This window comes from Stenella coeruleoalba (genome assembly GCF_951394435.1).
Source record: "Stenella coeruleoalba genome assembly, chromosome: X".
NCBI classification, from domain to species: Eukaryota; Metazoa; Chordata; class Mammalia; order Artiodactyla; family Delphinidae; genus Stenella; species Stenella coeruleoalba.
The window spans coordinates 35,712,636-35,728,112 of NC_137152.1; the positions used below are offsets into that span (position 1 = coordinate 35,712,636).

Below are 15,477 nucleotides of genomic sequence, written 5' to 3' on the forward strand. Positions count from 1 at the left end.
AAGTATTCCCATTCTCCTCCTTGGGAAATATTGTAATGAGTCAGCAGGTGCTTACAACCAAAAATTACTTTTATCACGAAGATGAAAAATGTTTACAGTTTAAACAGAAAATTCCACAGAGAATAGATGTGGATGTGAAAATGATGTATTATGAAATTGCAGATCCCGTTTTACATGTTTTATGCAAGAAAAATAAAGTATGAGTCTTCCATTAGACTCTAAAGGACTCAAGAACAAGAATATCAAAGGAAGGGAGCCCTTCTGAGGTGAGCAGATAATTGCTGATCTTCTTCCCTCAGGGCACTTGGGAACTTTGGGTTCATACTGATGAGACCAAGAGAAAGGATTTCTACTGAGGAAAAGAAACCAGCAAAGCTTTTTGATGAACATGCAAAGCCTAATGTGACAGATGGAAAATACACCCAGGTGTTCAGTTCTGGAGCTATGAGAAGGAGGCTGAGATATTAACCTCAAGGTTTCTTTTTAGAGTGAACTCTCCAGTTTCACGGTGTTTCGGAGATGAAGTTTTTACTAAAATAGGTATGCAGCCTCAAATACTTAACCAAGGGGCTTCCCTGGTGGCGCAGTGGTTGAGAATCTGCCTGTCAATGCAGGGGACACGGGTTCGAGCCCTGGTCTGCGAAGATCCCACATGCCACGGAGCAACTAGGCCCGTGAGCCACAACTACTGAGCCTGTGCCTCTGGAGCTTGTGCTCCGCAACAAGAGAGGCCGCGACAGTGAGAGGCCTGCGCACCGCGATGAGGAGTGGCCCCTGCTTGCCGCAACTGGAGAAAGCCCTCGCACAGAAACGAAGACCCAACACAGCCAAAAATAAATAAATAAAATAAATAAATACTTAACCAAGTTTCTCCTCAAGACAGTTGCAAGAATTTAAAATTAAGGGGATAGGAGACTAATAAGCCCAAGACTGCCAAAGGGGAAAATTTAATCTCCCACTAAGTTTTCAATCAGAAGCCCAGGAGAGCCAGGCCTGAGGAGCACAGACAACCATAATTGGATTGAGTCTTCCTAAAACTGCAACCTGGCCTTAGCTTAGCTCAATTCCTGATGGAGTGAAGGTGATCAGCTCCTCACTGTATTTACCAAACAGAGGAAAAGAAGGAAATCCTCTCCAGAGGAAGATGTAATCCAGAACTAGTAAGATTCTTTCATACACTGTGTCTGGCACAAAATAAAAAAAATATTAGACATGAGAAAAGCTGCAATATTTTATATAATATACATTTTATATTATATTTTCTGAAAGACATGAAGAAAAGCTGTAACCAATATTCAAGAGAAGGAAAATAGATGCAGGCTCACAGATGATTCAGCCTATTGGATTCAGTAGACAAGACCTTTAAACTAACTGATTAATTGGTTAAAAAAAAGAGAGAGAAAAAAAAGAGAAGGAAATGGATGAAAAGATGGAGGATTTCAAAAGAGAACTAGAATCTATTTTAAAAAATCAAATGGACATCCTAGAAAAATTAAGTATCTGAAATTAAGAAAAATACAACGCCTGACATTAACTCACTGGATGGGTTCAATACCAGACAGAGAAAAAGACAGGATTAGTCAACTTAAAGATAAAGGTCAATGGAAAACATTCACGTTAAAACTCAAATAGAAAAGGAGAAAGAAAGAAAAACAATAGATTGTAAGAAACATGAAGAATCTCCTGACCATGTAATTGGAGAGCCAGAGGGAAGGAAGTGAGGACAGAAGCAATATTTGAAGAGATAATGGCTGAGAATTTTCCAATACTGATGAAAGGCATCAACCCTCAAATTCAAGAAAGTCAGCAAACCAAAGCAGGATGAATATAAGGAAAACCACACCTGGATTTGTGAATGTCAAATGCTTAGTACAAAAACCTGGCAAGCACTGAGGAAGTCATGTAGCCACCCCCAAACTTAGTCTAATACAACTTAGCCCTCCCTATTCTTGAAGAGGTTATGATAAAGAGGACAGTGTGGGTGTGGAAACCCTACTCAACAATAGTGTACATTCTTTAGTGGGATTGTAGTCACTCTGCTCTTGACCAAGCACAGGAAAGTTCCACAATAACATAAATTTGAATATACTATGATGGATCCTTGCCTCCTGGTTTCCACCTAGCCACTGATCTCATTTCATTAACCTTGTAATGTGATTCTACATTTTATGCGATCAAAAAATTTTAATCCGAGTAAGAGTTTTATGATAGTTTACTAAAGTCAGGGGGATAAAACACAGCCATAGTATTAAGACTGACGGAGTGTCAGAAAAAGATAGGACTCTAAAAATAAACAGTCCAGGGACTTCCCTGGTGGTGCAGTGGTTGAGAGTCCGCCTGCCGATGCAGAGGACACGGGTTCGTGCCCCAGTCCGGGAGGGTCCCACATGCCGCAGAGCGGCTGGGCCCGTGAGCCATGGCCGCTGAGCCTGTGCATCCGGAGCCTGTGCTCCGCAACGGGAGAGGCCACAACAGTGAGGCCCGTGTACCACAAAAAATAAATAAATAAAATAAAATAAAATAAACAGTCCAACCCTTATGTTAGAGATGACAAAACAAGCCCAGAGCATTAGAATGATGTGCCCAGCCCCACAGCTATTTAGAAGCCTACTGGGAACCAGAACAGCAGTGTTTCTCTCTCCACATAGTATAGTACATATAGACTATGTATTTATACATCAGTAAATATATGTTAGGAAGGAAAACACACATTATGCAACATATTGGGAATATAATATATAGAATATTTTAGACTATTGTCTGTGATATTAAACTAGCTCTTTTAGAAAAACAAAGCATGAGTAACCTGTAAATGCTATCTCAATTAGTACCCTATTGCAAGCTGTTAAAATTCCTTGATTTGATAAATTATGAACAGATAAAAATATTGATTATTCTAACTCAAAATTGTCATGGTCTTCTAAGACAACTGTGGCCACTTGAATTGATGTTGTCATTTTAAGTAAGTAGCAAATGCAATACAGAGATTCAATAAGAAACTGATCTATAAATAAGTAAGATGTGAACTAAATCTTCTGTTCTCTGAAAAATAAAAGGAAAAGCATGCCGTAAGAGAAAAAAAGGTATTTTTTAACATAAGTTAAAGTCCTATTTTCATAAATAGTAGCACACCTGTTATTTTGACAGAGGATTACTCGAGTTGTGGATTTTTCATGGCTCTGTGTCAATGGCCAATCTAGAAGTGGCACAAGGCAGAAGGAAAGCACATGAGAGTTCATAAAGAGGCCAGAGGGGGTCTTAAGGCCCTTGAAGTGCTTCCTATTCCTTTAGGCTTTTTGGTCACTTAATAGTTCATTTGTATCTCTAGGATTAGTAGAAATAAGCTTGAATGAGGTAAAATGTTTATGTTTTCTTTAAATACTTCAAACAGCTCTCTTAAAACATACAGATGTGTGCTAAAATAAAGTTCTGGAAAAACTCAAATCTGCTGGTAATAACTATATTACCTCTGGAAAATTGGAGTCACTTCACGTATGTTTCAACTAATCTACTACCTGTATATTGGAACAATAATTCCTCCTAATGAACTCTGGTCCTTAAAAAGGATCTTTTAATAGGTAGTAAATCAGAAACTTTTAAATTCATGTTTCCACTCTGAATAGTTTGTAGAAGCTGGAAAAGCACACAAACATTAAGATTGGGTAAACTACTACTACTGTTTCTCAGTAGGACAATAGCTTCAATTTTCACACATGGTGAGGGAGAACACAGATGAACAGCCTCAATCAATCAGATCTCTTTTCACTTCCTGACATTCTCCTTTTCCAAAAATGCCTCTTAAATCAGATGCTAGAGACAAATCAATGGCAAATACTCAAGGGTGCTCCATAATGAGAAGGTTCCCCAATGCCCAAGGGTATCTACAACAGCTTCCAGAATGAAGGAGGAGGAGAGACGTTTCTCCTTTCACCAGGACTGAAGAGCAACTTTCCCCTCCCACAGCAACAATGGTACTTCATCACTACCAAAAGGAAACTGGAGCTGTCTTAAACATGCTTTGGATAAAAGGATATGGAGAGAGGACTTGAGGGGAGAGCCAAAGGAGGATGCTAGGAACCATTGGACCATCTTAGTTAGGCTCACCTTAGATGCAAATAGACGCAATTTGTCAGGGTCAAAACTCTTTTCCCTACTGGGGACCTACGTGTCATCAGCCCTCTGGACCAAGCCTGGTCTAATCTCATATTCCTGCTCCTAGGTAAGTGTAAAAATGACTGCAATTATTCTCCTCTATCTGTGCTCCTTGCAGCATGACTGCATCTCCTCCCTCAAGAGAGGGAATCTATTTCCCCACCTCCTGAATCAGGGCTGGCTTTGTGACTTGTTTCGGATAACAGAATTCAGAAGGAACCACCTTGTGCCGGTTGCAAGCCTAATCCTCAAGAAGTCTTGCATGCCTCCACACCCTCTCTTAGAACTCTGCCACCCACAGTGTTAACAAGGCCACACTAGCCTGGTTAGATTAGAAACCATGTGGAGAGGCGCTGAGGCCATCCTGGAAGATCCAGCCCCCAACCCGCCCAGCAAAAAACCTGCCCAGATCCAAAGAACTGCCCACGTGGGTCCTGCCCAAATTGCCAACCCACGGAATCAAGAACTAACTAAATGCTGGTTGTTTTAAACCACTAACCAAGCCAATACTGTGGTGGTTTGTTGAGCAGCCAAAGCTAACTGATATAGTAAGGAATAGCTTCTTCATGAATTATTCATTCAGTGAACATTTGTTAAACACCTTCTATATTTGAAGTAGTGCTCTGGGGGTACAAAGATTAATATGCGATAGTGCCTGCAGTTATGGAGTCATTCCCCTAACTGTGAATAACAAGGTCTACTTAGAGGATACAGAGGCTCAGTCAAAGAAGAGGTCACATTTCAGCTGGTTTTTAATGAAAAACCAGTAAGTCACCAGCGGACAGGAAAGTACATCAGAAGTAGAAGAAACAGCACGTGCAAAAGCACATATGCAGGAAAAGAGCTCAAGGAATGTTCTAGGAATGGAAAACAGTTTAAGACAGATGGAGTGCAAGGAGGAAATGGCAGATGACAGAGCAGGAAAAGCAGGTTGAAGGCAAATAATGAAGGGTGTCATACTGTAGATCATGCTACGGGATCTGAGTGCCTCTTGTAGGCATGGAGAGCTACACATCATTTTTTAAGTGGGAAATGATGTGATTAAATCTGTTTTAGGAAACGAAAGCTGATGACAAGTGGGGGATTAGAGGCAAGAGTAAGAATCAGGGAGATGAATTGGGAGGCTATTATTACAATCCTCAAGGAGACCTGAACCATGAGGTAGCAAATATAGGGAAGAGAAGATGCCTCTGAAAGATGTTTCAGAGACCCGAGAAGGATCCAGCAGCCTTGACAACCACTAAATATGGGCTGTGAGGGTGATATAAGTTGCATGGGAGGATCAGAGACAGTGCCAAGATTTCTACTTTGGGATCCTAGATTTATAGCAAATACATTCATTAAGGCATAAAAGCAGAAGAGCGGACTGGAAAGGAACACCACAGGTTTTTTAGAAAGGCACCTGTGGTTGTAAATCAACTATACTTCAGTAAAAAAGGAAGGAAGGAAAGAAGGAAGGGAGGGAGGGAGGAAGAAAGAAAGGCACCTGTGGGATACCCAGTGGGAAATGTCCGAGAGACAGAGAAGGATACAGATCTGGACCTTATGTTGAGGAAGGGGTGGTGGGAACAGGAGATAAAGACCTGGGGAGTCTTTAGAACACAGGTTAGGAGGAGCGGGCCAGCTCAAGACAGGAGAGTGAATGTGAACACAGGGCCTTCAGGGAAAAGATGGAGATGGAGAAGCGCAAAAGCTAATGAATGACAGAATCCCCAGGGACATGGATATTTCAGAGGCAAAGGAAAGAAGCAGCACCAGACAGCAGTAGCCCTCCTTGGGGATGGAGGAGAGGAGAGGAAGGATCATTCAGAAAGTATGGATTACCAATTAAGGAAAAATAGAAAACCATCCCTTTTGCCACATTCTTTCCCCTAGCCAAGTCATCCACGGGGCTCTTCCCTAGGGTTCCTCCCACTTTAGAGGGGCCCTGAGGTCGTAATCAGAGCGGGGGTGGGGGAGATGGCAACAGGAGCCGCTTGAGTAAGAGCATCTGTGTCCATGTATTTTACAGAAAAACACACTTTTTTTCAAACCCCTTCTGGCACCTGCTGCAGCAAAGAACATCATTAACTTTCATTCTTAGGGTACTTTTCTGAAATCTGCTTCTGGTTAATTTATTGTATCTTCCAAACAGGTTGCCTTTATATATTGTCAGTAACTAGAAAGGAAGTTTTTAAAAATAACCCCAAAGTAGGCGAAGATTTCATAAATAGAACATAAAAAGCAGTAGCCATGAAAGAAAAAAAAACTGATAATTGGATTCATTAAAAATCATCAAAAGATACTGTGAAGACAATGAAAAGGCAAGCCAGACTGGGAGAAAATGTTTGTAATACATATATCTGACAAAGGACCCATGTGCAGAATACAAAAGAACTTTGACAAAGAAATAAGAAAAAATCAATCCAATTAAAAACTGGGCAAAAGATTTTAGCAGGACTTTCACAAAAAGATATCCAAATGCCAATAAGTATGTGAAATGGCATTTAACAACATTACTCATCAGGAAACATAAATTAAGACCTAAAGGACCACCTCACACCCATTAGGATGGCTTCTATCCTAAAAAATAGTAACAAGTGGTGGCAAGGGTATGGAGAAACTGAAACCCTTATACACTGTTGGGAATGTAAAATGGTGCAATGTCTATAGAAAACAGTATGGTGGTTCCTCAAAAAATTAAAACAGAATCACCATATGATCCAGTAATTCCACTGCTGGGTATGTACCCCCCAAAATAAAAGCAGGGTCTCAAAGAAATATTTATACACCCATGTTCTTAGCAGCATTATTCATAATAGCCAAAAGGCGGCAGCGACCCAAGTGTCCACCAACAGACAAATGGAGAAATAAAATGTGGTGTATATTCATACAATGGAACATTATGTAACCATAAAAAGAAAGGAAATTTTGACACATGCTACAACATGAATGAATCTTAAGGATATTATGCCAATGAAATAAGCTGGTTACAAAACATTTAATGGGTACAGTTTCAGTTTTGCAAGATGAAGAGTTCTGGAGATGGATGGTGGTGATGGTTACACAACAAAGTAAATGTACTTGACACCACTACACATTTTTTAATTGTTACCATGGTAAATTTTATGTATATTTTACCAGTTTTAAAAACCCACAAGGAAAAAAAAAAAAACCCACAAGGAGATACCACTATGCCCCCACAAAAGTAGCTAAAATTAAAAAGGCCCAAAAAAACCAAGTGTTGGTGAAAATGTGGAGCAACTGGAACTCTTGGTCGAATTTAAATTGGTACAACCAGCTTGGAAAACCATTTGACAATATCTACTGAAGCTAAGTATAAGCCTACCCTGCGATCTGACAATTCCACTCCAAGGTATATGCTCAAAAGAAATGAGTGAGCATGTGCACCAAAAATCATAAGCCAGAATACTCATAGCTGCTTTATTCATATTAGCCACACACTGGAAACAATCCAAAAATCCAACAGGAAAATGGATAAACAAATTGTGGTTTATCCACACAACGGATATACTAGTCAACAACAGACTGGAATGAACTACTAATACAGTAACATGGATGAATCGCAAAGACATTATGTTATATGAAAGAAGATATACACACACACAAGTCCCTTCTATATGATTCTATTTATATGGAGCTTAGCAACTAACAAAACGAGTGGAGTTTAACAAAAACTACAATGTGAAAACAAAATCACCATGTGGTCACCTTCACGTTGCAAGTGGGATGAAAACTGACCAGAAGGGGAAAGAGAAGGACATCTTCTGGGGTGCTGTAAATGTTCTATATCTTGACCGGGGTGGTAGTCCCATGGGCATATACACATGTAAAAATTCATTGAGCAGTACACTTCAGATTAATGCATTTTACACACTTTATTGTATGTATGTTATATCTCGAAAATAAAATAAAATATCTCTAAAGCAACCTATGTCTCTATAATGAGAATGCTATCATTCCGAAAAGGAATAAAATCTCATCTTTGCTCCTTTCCTTTCTGACTTAGAAGATTAGACCCTATTCCTCTTAGCCACATTGGGCGATGATTAGTTACTTCCCAGTTTAGAGTCAGATAATGAATCTAAGTCCCACGCAGTGCAAATTTATGTGTTCCTAAATGTCCAAGAGCTTTCCTGAAGCCACTCCATACCCATGGGATCTTTCCAGTAGACAACCTTTCAGTCTTTAGTTTAGTCTATACTTTTTGAGTCAGAGCTCCCGATTTGCTTTCTACTGGTAAGTGTCCAATTTGATCTTTTTAAGCTTCAAGAACAGCATCTGACTTTGTTTTACACCCTCATTGGCAGGGGCTAAACAAATCCCTCCTCAGCCATAAAGGCAGAATGTCAAAAATCAAGATATCTCCGCATTCTGGCACTGGATGAAAGCATACACCCCCTAAGGAAAGAGAAAGCTTCATCCTCTTTAACAGCCATTTTGATGCCTACTCCTTATACAACCAATATGATAATAACTTTAGCTTCCCTGTGAAAACATCATTAGCTATGGCCCACAAATCTAAGAAAATAAAAATCCACAAAAGGTGAACTTCCCCCACCCCCATACCCACTTCCTCTACCACTCATAACATACCCAGTGGTTGAAAAAAGGCCTTAATATGCAAAACCTTATATTTTAATGATGACCAAAGGCAAATTCTTTTTTTTTTTTTCCCCCGGTACGCGGGCTGTTGTGGCCTCTCCCATTGCGGAGCACAGGCTCCGGACGCGCAGGCTCAGCAGCCATGGCTCATGGGACCAGCTGCTCTGCAGCATGTGGGATCTTCCCAGACCGGGGCACGAACACGCGTCCCCTGCATCGGCAGGCGGACTCTCAACCACTGCGCCACCAGGGAAGCCCGGCAAATTCTTTTGAATTGTGTCACAGTGAAAAACTTTCTGAACTTGAGAACTTGACTGTCTTTGATCCCATATTAAACCTGTCATTAGTTGAGTCAAGTGGGTGAATTATGAAGGTACCTGTTACATATTGGGCTTGGAAAAGCAGCAAGGTAGGAGGAGAAAAATGACAAGTTGGTTAAAAACAGAAGGGCTGTTTTAAAAGAAGCAGCCTAGGGAATTCCCTGGCAGTCCAGTGGTTTGGACTCCGAGCTTCCACTGCAGGGGGTGCGGGTTCAATCTCTGGTCTGGGAACAAAGATTCCCACATGCCACCCAGTGCAGCCAAAAAAAAAAAAAAAAGAAGCAGCAGCCTAATGCATTGGTATTCTGATAAGTGAGATGTCAAGTCAACAGTGTGACAGTTTTTATAAAAAGCAGATACTATTATGTCGACGCAATAGGGTGGCTTGGTTAACAGTGCCCCAAATTATTCAGAACAATTTGCAGTTTTATACAGTTTCAGGAAAAGTGTTTTTAAAAGCAAGCATCAAGCAACAACTAGTTAAATGCAAAGCCACGTGATCACAATGGGAAACACAATGCCTCTTTTTTACAGCAGTAAAAAGTAACGCAGTATAATGACGTGCAGTATTTTTATTTAAATACGGCGTCTGCAATAGAATACACTTGTTTTCTCCTTTAAGAAGACCTCAAAGTACATTTCACTTCATAAAAGTTGATATAAATGTCAAGATAGTGGAATGCAATAATTTTAAAGCCACAAAGGTGGATTAATTGTTCTACATACCTGTGGTTTTTCAGGTCCCTGTGCTTGCTTACTCGGGTTCACTCTTATTTTTCCGAAAGCACTTCTGGAAGCTCCCATCTTGGCTTCTACACTGCCACCTGTAGACATAAAAGAGAAATAAGCCATGTATTTACTCATCAACCATGCATCTTTTCTAGGCATCTAACAGGGACAATTGAAGGGAAAGTGGCAAAATATTTGCTCCAAGAGATAAAAGTGTTCTCTCTCTTTTTGTGTGGAAAATTTGTAAGGAGTCCCTCTCCCCCAACGGTTTGATACATTATTTAGAAATCGAACCATACATAAGTCTTAGATCAACACCACTCTGATCAGTTCATTAAAGAGATGGAGTCACAGAACCCATTCTCATGCCAACCCTACAACCATTTCAAGACCTGTCTTTTAATATTAGAAGACAACTTGACCACTTTGTTAATTGGGTAATTAAGAATTCTGTAAATTACCACAAAGAAAAGAAAGAGGGAGAGATCCAGGCAAAGATTACTCTGTCGCATGGTTGTAAAATGTCTATTTAAAATAATAATGTTAATTCTAACACCAACTAGAGCTTTGTCCAATCTAAAACAGTTAGGTGGGGTATTTTCATCCTAAAGCCCTATTCTTGATTTGAATGTGGGTGAGTGCTGAAAGGTCTTTCTGACACCCCACAGATTCTCATACAGGTAGGTCTTTTTTCTTAAAAAAAGAATAATAAAAATCCATGAGCAGAACAAGTAACGAATAAAATCCATGAGCAACTATCAGTCAAAGCAGCCATGAGGTGAGAGGGATGTGTCTGTGTGTGGTGTGCGAGAGACAGACACACACAGACACACACACACACACACACACACACACAGACACACACACACACACACACACTGAGATTCCGGAGTTGATTTAGAATAACAGACCTAACCAGGGTGTGTGTATGGTGTGGATGTGTGTGACAGACAGAGGCAGACGACAAGCAGACTACGCCAGGGTGTGTAGTGTGAAGTGTGTGTGTGCGTGTGTGTCTGAGAGAGAACACAGAGAGAGGACAGAGACACAGACAGACAGACACTGAGATTCCAGAGTTAATTGAGAATAACAGACAGCACCGCACAGCTGTTTGCTTCCTCCTGGTCCCACAGTCTATCCAGGACAAGTGCCCCAGCTCCAGCACCTTAAGCCAAAGACACAGGCACCACTCCCTCCCCCCCCACTCCCATCCCCACCCCCACCCCTAGGCGAGACAGCGCCAGAAGCCACCCAGCAAGCAGGCCCACCGAGCCCGCTACCCGGCAAACCCCGGGGCCTTTTTAGCCCCACTAGGGACCCGTCCCCACTTACCGGTAATTCACTTTAATGCCCCGAAACTCTGGTCTGGTTTAAGGAATTGCAGCCAATCCATGAAAATCAAGTCTCCTTGATCCACTCTCCTTCTCCTCCTCCTCCGTAGGACGGACATTCACACACACTCACACTCTTCCTTCCCAACCCCAAAGGCGCGCTGGGCCATCCCAAGAGGCTCTTTGGGGGGCCCACCAGCGACCTATCCTGCTCCCACGTGCCTCCATGAAACCCTCGTCCAAACCTGCACAAGGCGCCAAGTGCATGCACACAGTCAGCCTTCGGAGAGAAGTTCGGCAAACCCGCTCTCCCACCCCCGTCCCCCCATCCACACACCCCCACCTCCACCTCTGGCCCTGAAAGGGCTAGGGAGCGCGCGGGCTCAGGCACCCGCCCCGGCAGACAATACTCGAGCAACTCCTGCCTTCCCCGCACACGCCCCGCCTGGTCCTGCCACCACTCTCTTCTCCCAAGGTTCCTACAGTCCCGCGGGCCCCGAGCAGGGGCGTCCTGATGGATGCTGGGTGTGGATTGGGAAGAGGGGGGCGAACTGCACGCACCACCGAGACTGCGGGCAGGGGAAGGGGGTCGCAGTCCTCCGAAGCCGCTCGGGGGGTCAGCTCGTCAGGAGGGGGTGGGGTGGGGACCGCGAACCCCGAGGGAGTGACTCCCGAGGGACGCAGCTTTTCCGCGCCTCTTCCCCACCTAGCACAGCGCGCGCGCACAAGCGTGCACCCCGAGGGGCCGTGCACCTTCCTCCGGCCCCCGGACTTGTCCAGCCCTCGTCCCTGAGCTCAGCGGCCGGGAAGGGAGGGCATCCGGCCCGTGGCGGCCCAGGAGGGGACAGAGCGCAGCGGGGTTGCCCACCTGCGCGCAGGGTGGCCGTTGCGGCCGGTGCGCCCGCCGGCTGCGCCGTCTCTGCCGTGTCCACTGCTGGAGGAGGTGGCGGCGGCCTGACCCTCGGCCTCCAAACGTCTCCTCGCTCCTCGGCAGCGGCGGTCCTCGCTCCCCTTCCTCCCTGACGTTGAGCCTCCCACCTAGCCCGCAGGTTCTGCCACCGTCCTTCAGCCCGCCCGAGCCAGAGCTGTCCTCCCCGCCCCTTTCCCGCCGCCCCGCGCAGCGCAGCGCAGCGCTCCGCCCCCCGCCCGCCCATTCTCGCCCGGGCCCAGCCGGGGGCTGCGGGCCCCGCGCCTCCTGCCGCAGATCCCCAGTCCCAGGCGAAGGAGGGTGGAGGGGTTCCGCCTCCACCCCGCGTTCCTACCCCGCTCCCCTCTTCCCCGGCCCACGGCGGCCGCCCGCACTCAGCCAGCGGCCAAGGGCGTGGGCACCGCGCGCTCTGCCCTCGCTCTTCCGGTGTCTCTTCACTCCCCGCGAGGCACCTTCCACGGCCCAGAGGGTACCTCGTGTCTTGTGGGGAAGGGGGTGGGTGAAGCGGGGTGGAGTGTGCGAGAGAGAGGAGGCGAAGAAATTAGCATGTCAACTGCCGCGGGATACAAGTTGCTGCCTGTGCCTTGTTTCTGATACATTAAATACCTGGATGTGCTGCTTTCCTTGTTACCACCGCAGCAACATTCAGAAGCATGAATATGAGATTTCCAAGCTCATTGGTTGTAGGGGCTTTTTTCAGATTTAATGATGTAGAAGACAACAGAGTCACTGTTTTTTTTAAAAAGTTACTTTATATATATATATGGCCACATCTCTAATTTTTAAAAATAGCCAAATATAAATAACAGAACAGCTGTGTTTTCCAGAAGCAGATCCAGTGTGTATGCGTTATTTAAGCCCTCTGTAATTATTAATTGGGTTCTTTTTAAAGTGTATCGTAGGTATTTCTTAAGAAAACGAGCTCGGGATTTAGGGATTAGGAACCCAAAAGTTTTAATTTGGCTTTTTGCCATAGTTCTAAAATGTCAGTTTCATGGAAATTATTAAATGTGGTTATGTAGAAAAAATGGATCCTTTTCCTTCCAGGTTGGCAACATTGTTAGATTTGGCAAAGAACAGATTTTTTTTTAAAGCCAAGAAATAATACAATTCTTATTCATTTTCTAGTGATGGATAGCAGCTTTTTCTTTAGTGCTTTTCTCTTTGCGGCAAACTTTGTTTCCTCTTACACTTGTTTTCTTCAAAAATTTCTCCTTAAATGTAAATAAAGCTGTGGATACCATGGTTCTTGAGCCTTTGTTTTCTTAAAGGGATAGGAAATTAATTATAATTGATGATCAAAATCAACCTTAGGCTCACGACACTAAATTTCATACTAATTAACCCTGTTTTTGAATTCTGCTTTTAGTCATTTAACCTAACACTTGAGAACCAAGAGTTTTTTTCAGTTTTATCCTTATAACAATGAAATGCACACTTTTTAATTAACATTTTGAACCAAAATTAAATTCATTAAATTGACTAATGAAAAGCATATTCGTCGTGCATTTGTTGCTAGGTAAATGAGGACAACATGGATGATAAACAACATGCTGGAGAAGAGGCTCTGAAGCAAAGAAAACAGTCTTTAGAAAACCTGATGATCCCCTTTTCAAGGCAAGGATGACAAATACCAGTAATTATGCAAAGAATGACTGCTGCCTCTCTTCCCTCTGCTTTGGTTTTGTGGCCAGGCCTGCATTTATCTCTTTTGAACATCATAATAAAAGTAAAGTAATTCAGCATTCCAGTGGCATTGCTTAGTAAATTAGCAATTTAAAAATGCTTTTATTACCTAATTAATCCAAGTAAATACCTCCGATAAATCCGATTTTACTCTTACATTTTTTTGTGCCTCCGGAGAAACACTTGCGTGAAATAAAAACAGCTAAGGCAAGCTCAAGAACAATTGCCAGCCAGATTTTTCTGTGCTTGTGTGTTGCAATAGAGTTGATATTAAGTAACCTTTGGGTCTTAAATTATATATCAGATATTGGTTATGAATTGCTCATTGGCTGCTTCTTTAATGAGTTCCTGTGTGTTTGCTTTGCCTTGCTTATTCCCCAAAGCATTTTTGTCTGCCTTATTGAATCTACCTTTGCCTAAACTATTTTCATTGAACTTCTACCAAAGAATCAGACCCTAATCCATAGCTCACTTGACAGTCATCTTTATCCCTCAAGTCTCCCTTGAGGTTTCTGGTAGGAATCCAGCATGATCAAACATCCAAAACTGGAAAGAGTATTTCATCAGGCCTGGTTCTAACTAAGAGATAACGATCAGATTTCTCAAAACCAGGAGGGTGTGTACCATTTGAATAAAAAGGAGAAACAAAACCAGCAAATCCGTTTTGTTCAGGTCAAAACTAAGCCAACAAAATCACAATTGAGGTCCTTTCTAAGCCCGAATTATGCTAAGAGATGTATAAAAAGCATAATCCAAATAACTTTATCTGTATTTTCTTTCACGGCTACAAATCTCTTGCTCCACTGACCAAACACCATTACACCATTACATTTCACGTTCCCCTTTTAGTTCCTGGGCTACTGAGAATTTTTCACTGATCTTTTAATAAGAAAGTGCATCTGGACACTCATGATGTCTCCAGGGAATCCTGTGTCACCCTCCACTTGTTTTCAAAAGTATTTTTGTGACATTGATAAGAACAGATCTGAACATCCCTTGTAGAGCCAAGGAGAAGGAGTTCCAATGACCAGTCCAAATTCAAAACAGTGAGGTTAAAACAAAAAATAAGTTCGTTGTAACAGCTTAATCCTATTGGCATCTCCCATTCTGATCCTCACCCGTATAAAGAGTTTTATAACACATTAGCTTTCCTCTCTTGAGAAAGTTTCTCCTGATGATTATTTTAATCATTTTTGTTCACTTACTCTTTGCACTGTGTTATCATTTATCGTGAGCCTGAGCCTAGTGCATGGCTTTCTCTCCTTTCTTTCCTATGATAACTGAGAATTGCAGACCTGGAGATGATTTACAGGAGAAGGGAAGATGATGGGACAGCTCTTTTTGCCAAAATTTCCTATTCTGGCTCTAAGAAAAGCATGAACTAAGTTTCTTCACTTTGGCTGATCGGGATTAGTGAGCAAGGCATTGGTTCAAATTTGCAGAATACCAATTACTTTAACTGGTCTCCTTGTGCTAGGGAAATATGTGACCAGTTATCTCACAAGACAATGGTGATAGAGACAATACCACCCATGGAATGCTCAGAATGAAATGTTGATGCTGTCAGCTAAGTTACTTAAAAATATGTGTGTGTGGATGTGTGTGGATGTGGATGTGTGTGTGTGTGTGTGTGTGTGTGTGTGTGTGTGTATAATTCAAAGCTAAATATAAACCTGAATACTTGTAACAGATCCTTCAGTTACAAAACCCTAGGTAAGCTCTCTCT

The 15,477-nt window shown here is 42.7% G+C and overlaps 1 protein-coding gene across 1 annotated transcript in view; it reads right to left on the reverse strand.

Annotated features, from left to right (window-relative positions):
* The window catches only part of LOC307180559 (uncharacterized protein), a gene marked incomplete at its 5' end in the record, with an annotated part of 85,219 nt that extends 72,928 nt beyond the window's left edge, over positions 1 to 12,291 (reverse strand). Inside the window, 2 exons of the mRNA XM_079910940.1 lie at positions 9,804 to 9,901; positions 12,006 to 12,291. Coding sequence (XP_079767066.1) covers positions 9,804 to 9,901; positions 12,006 to 12,291 — 384 coding nt within the window. The remainder of the gene's footprint in view (positions 1 to 9,803; positions 9,902 to 12,005) is intronic.
* Positions 12,292 to 15,477: the final 3,186 nt, after the last annotated feature.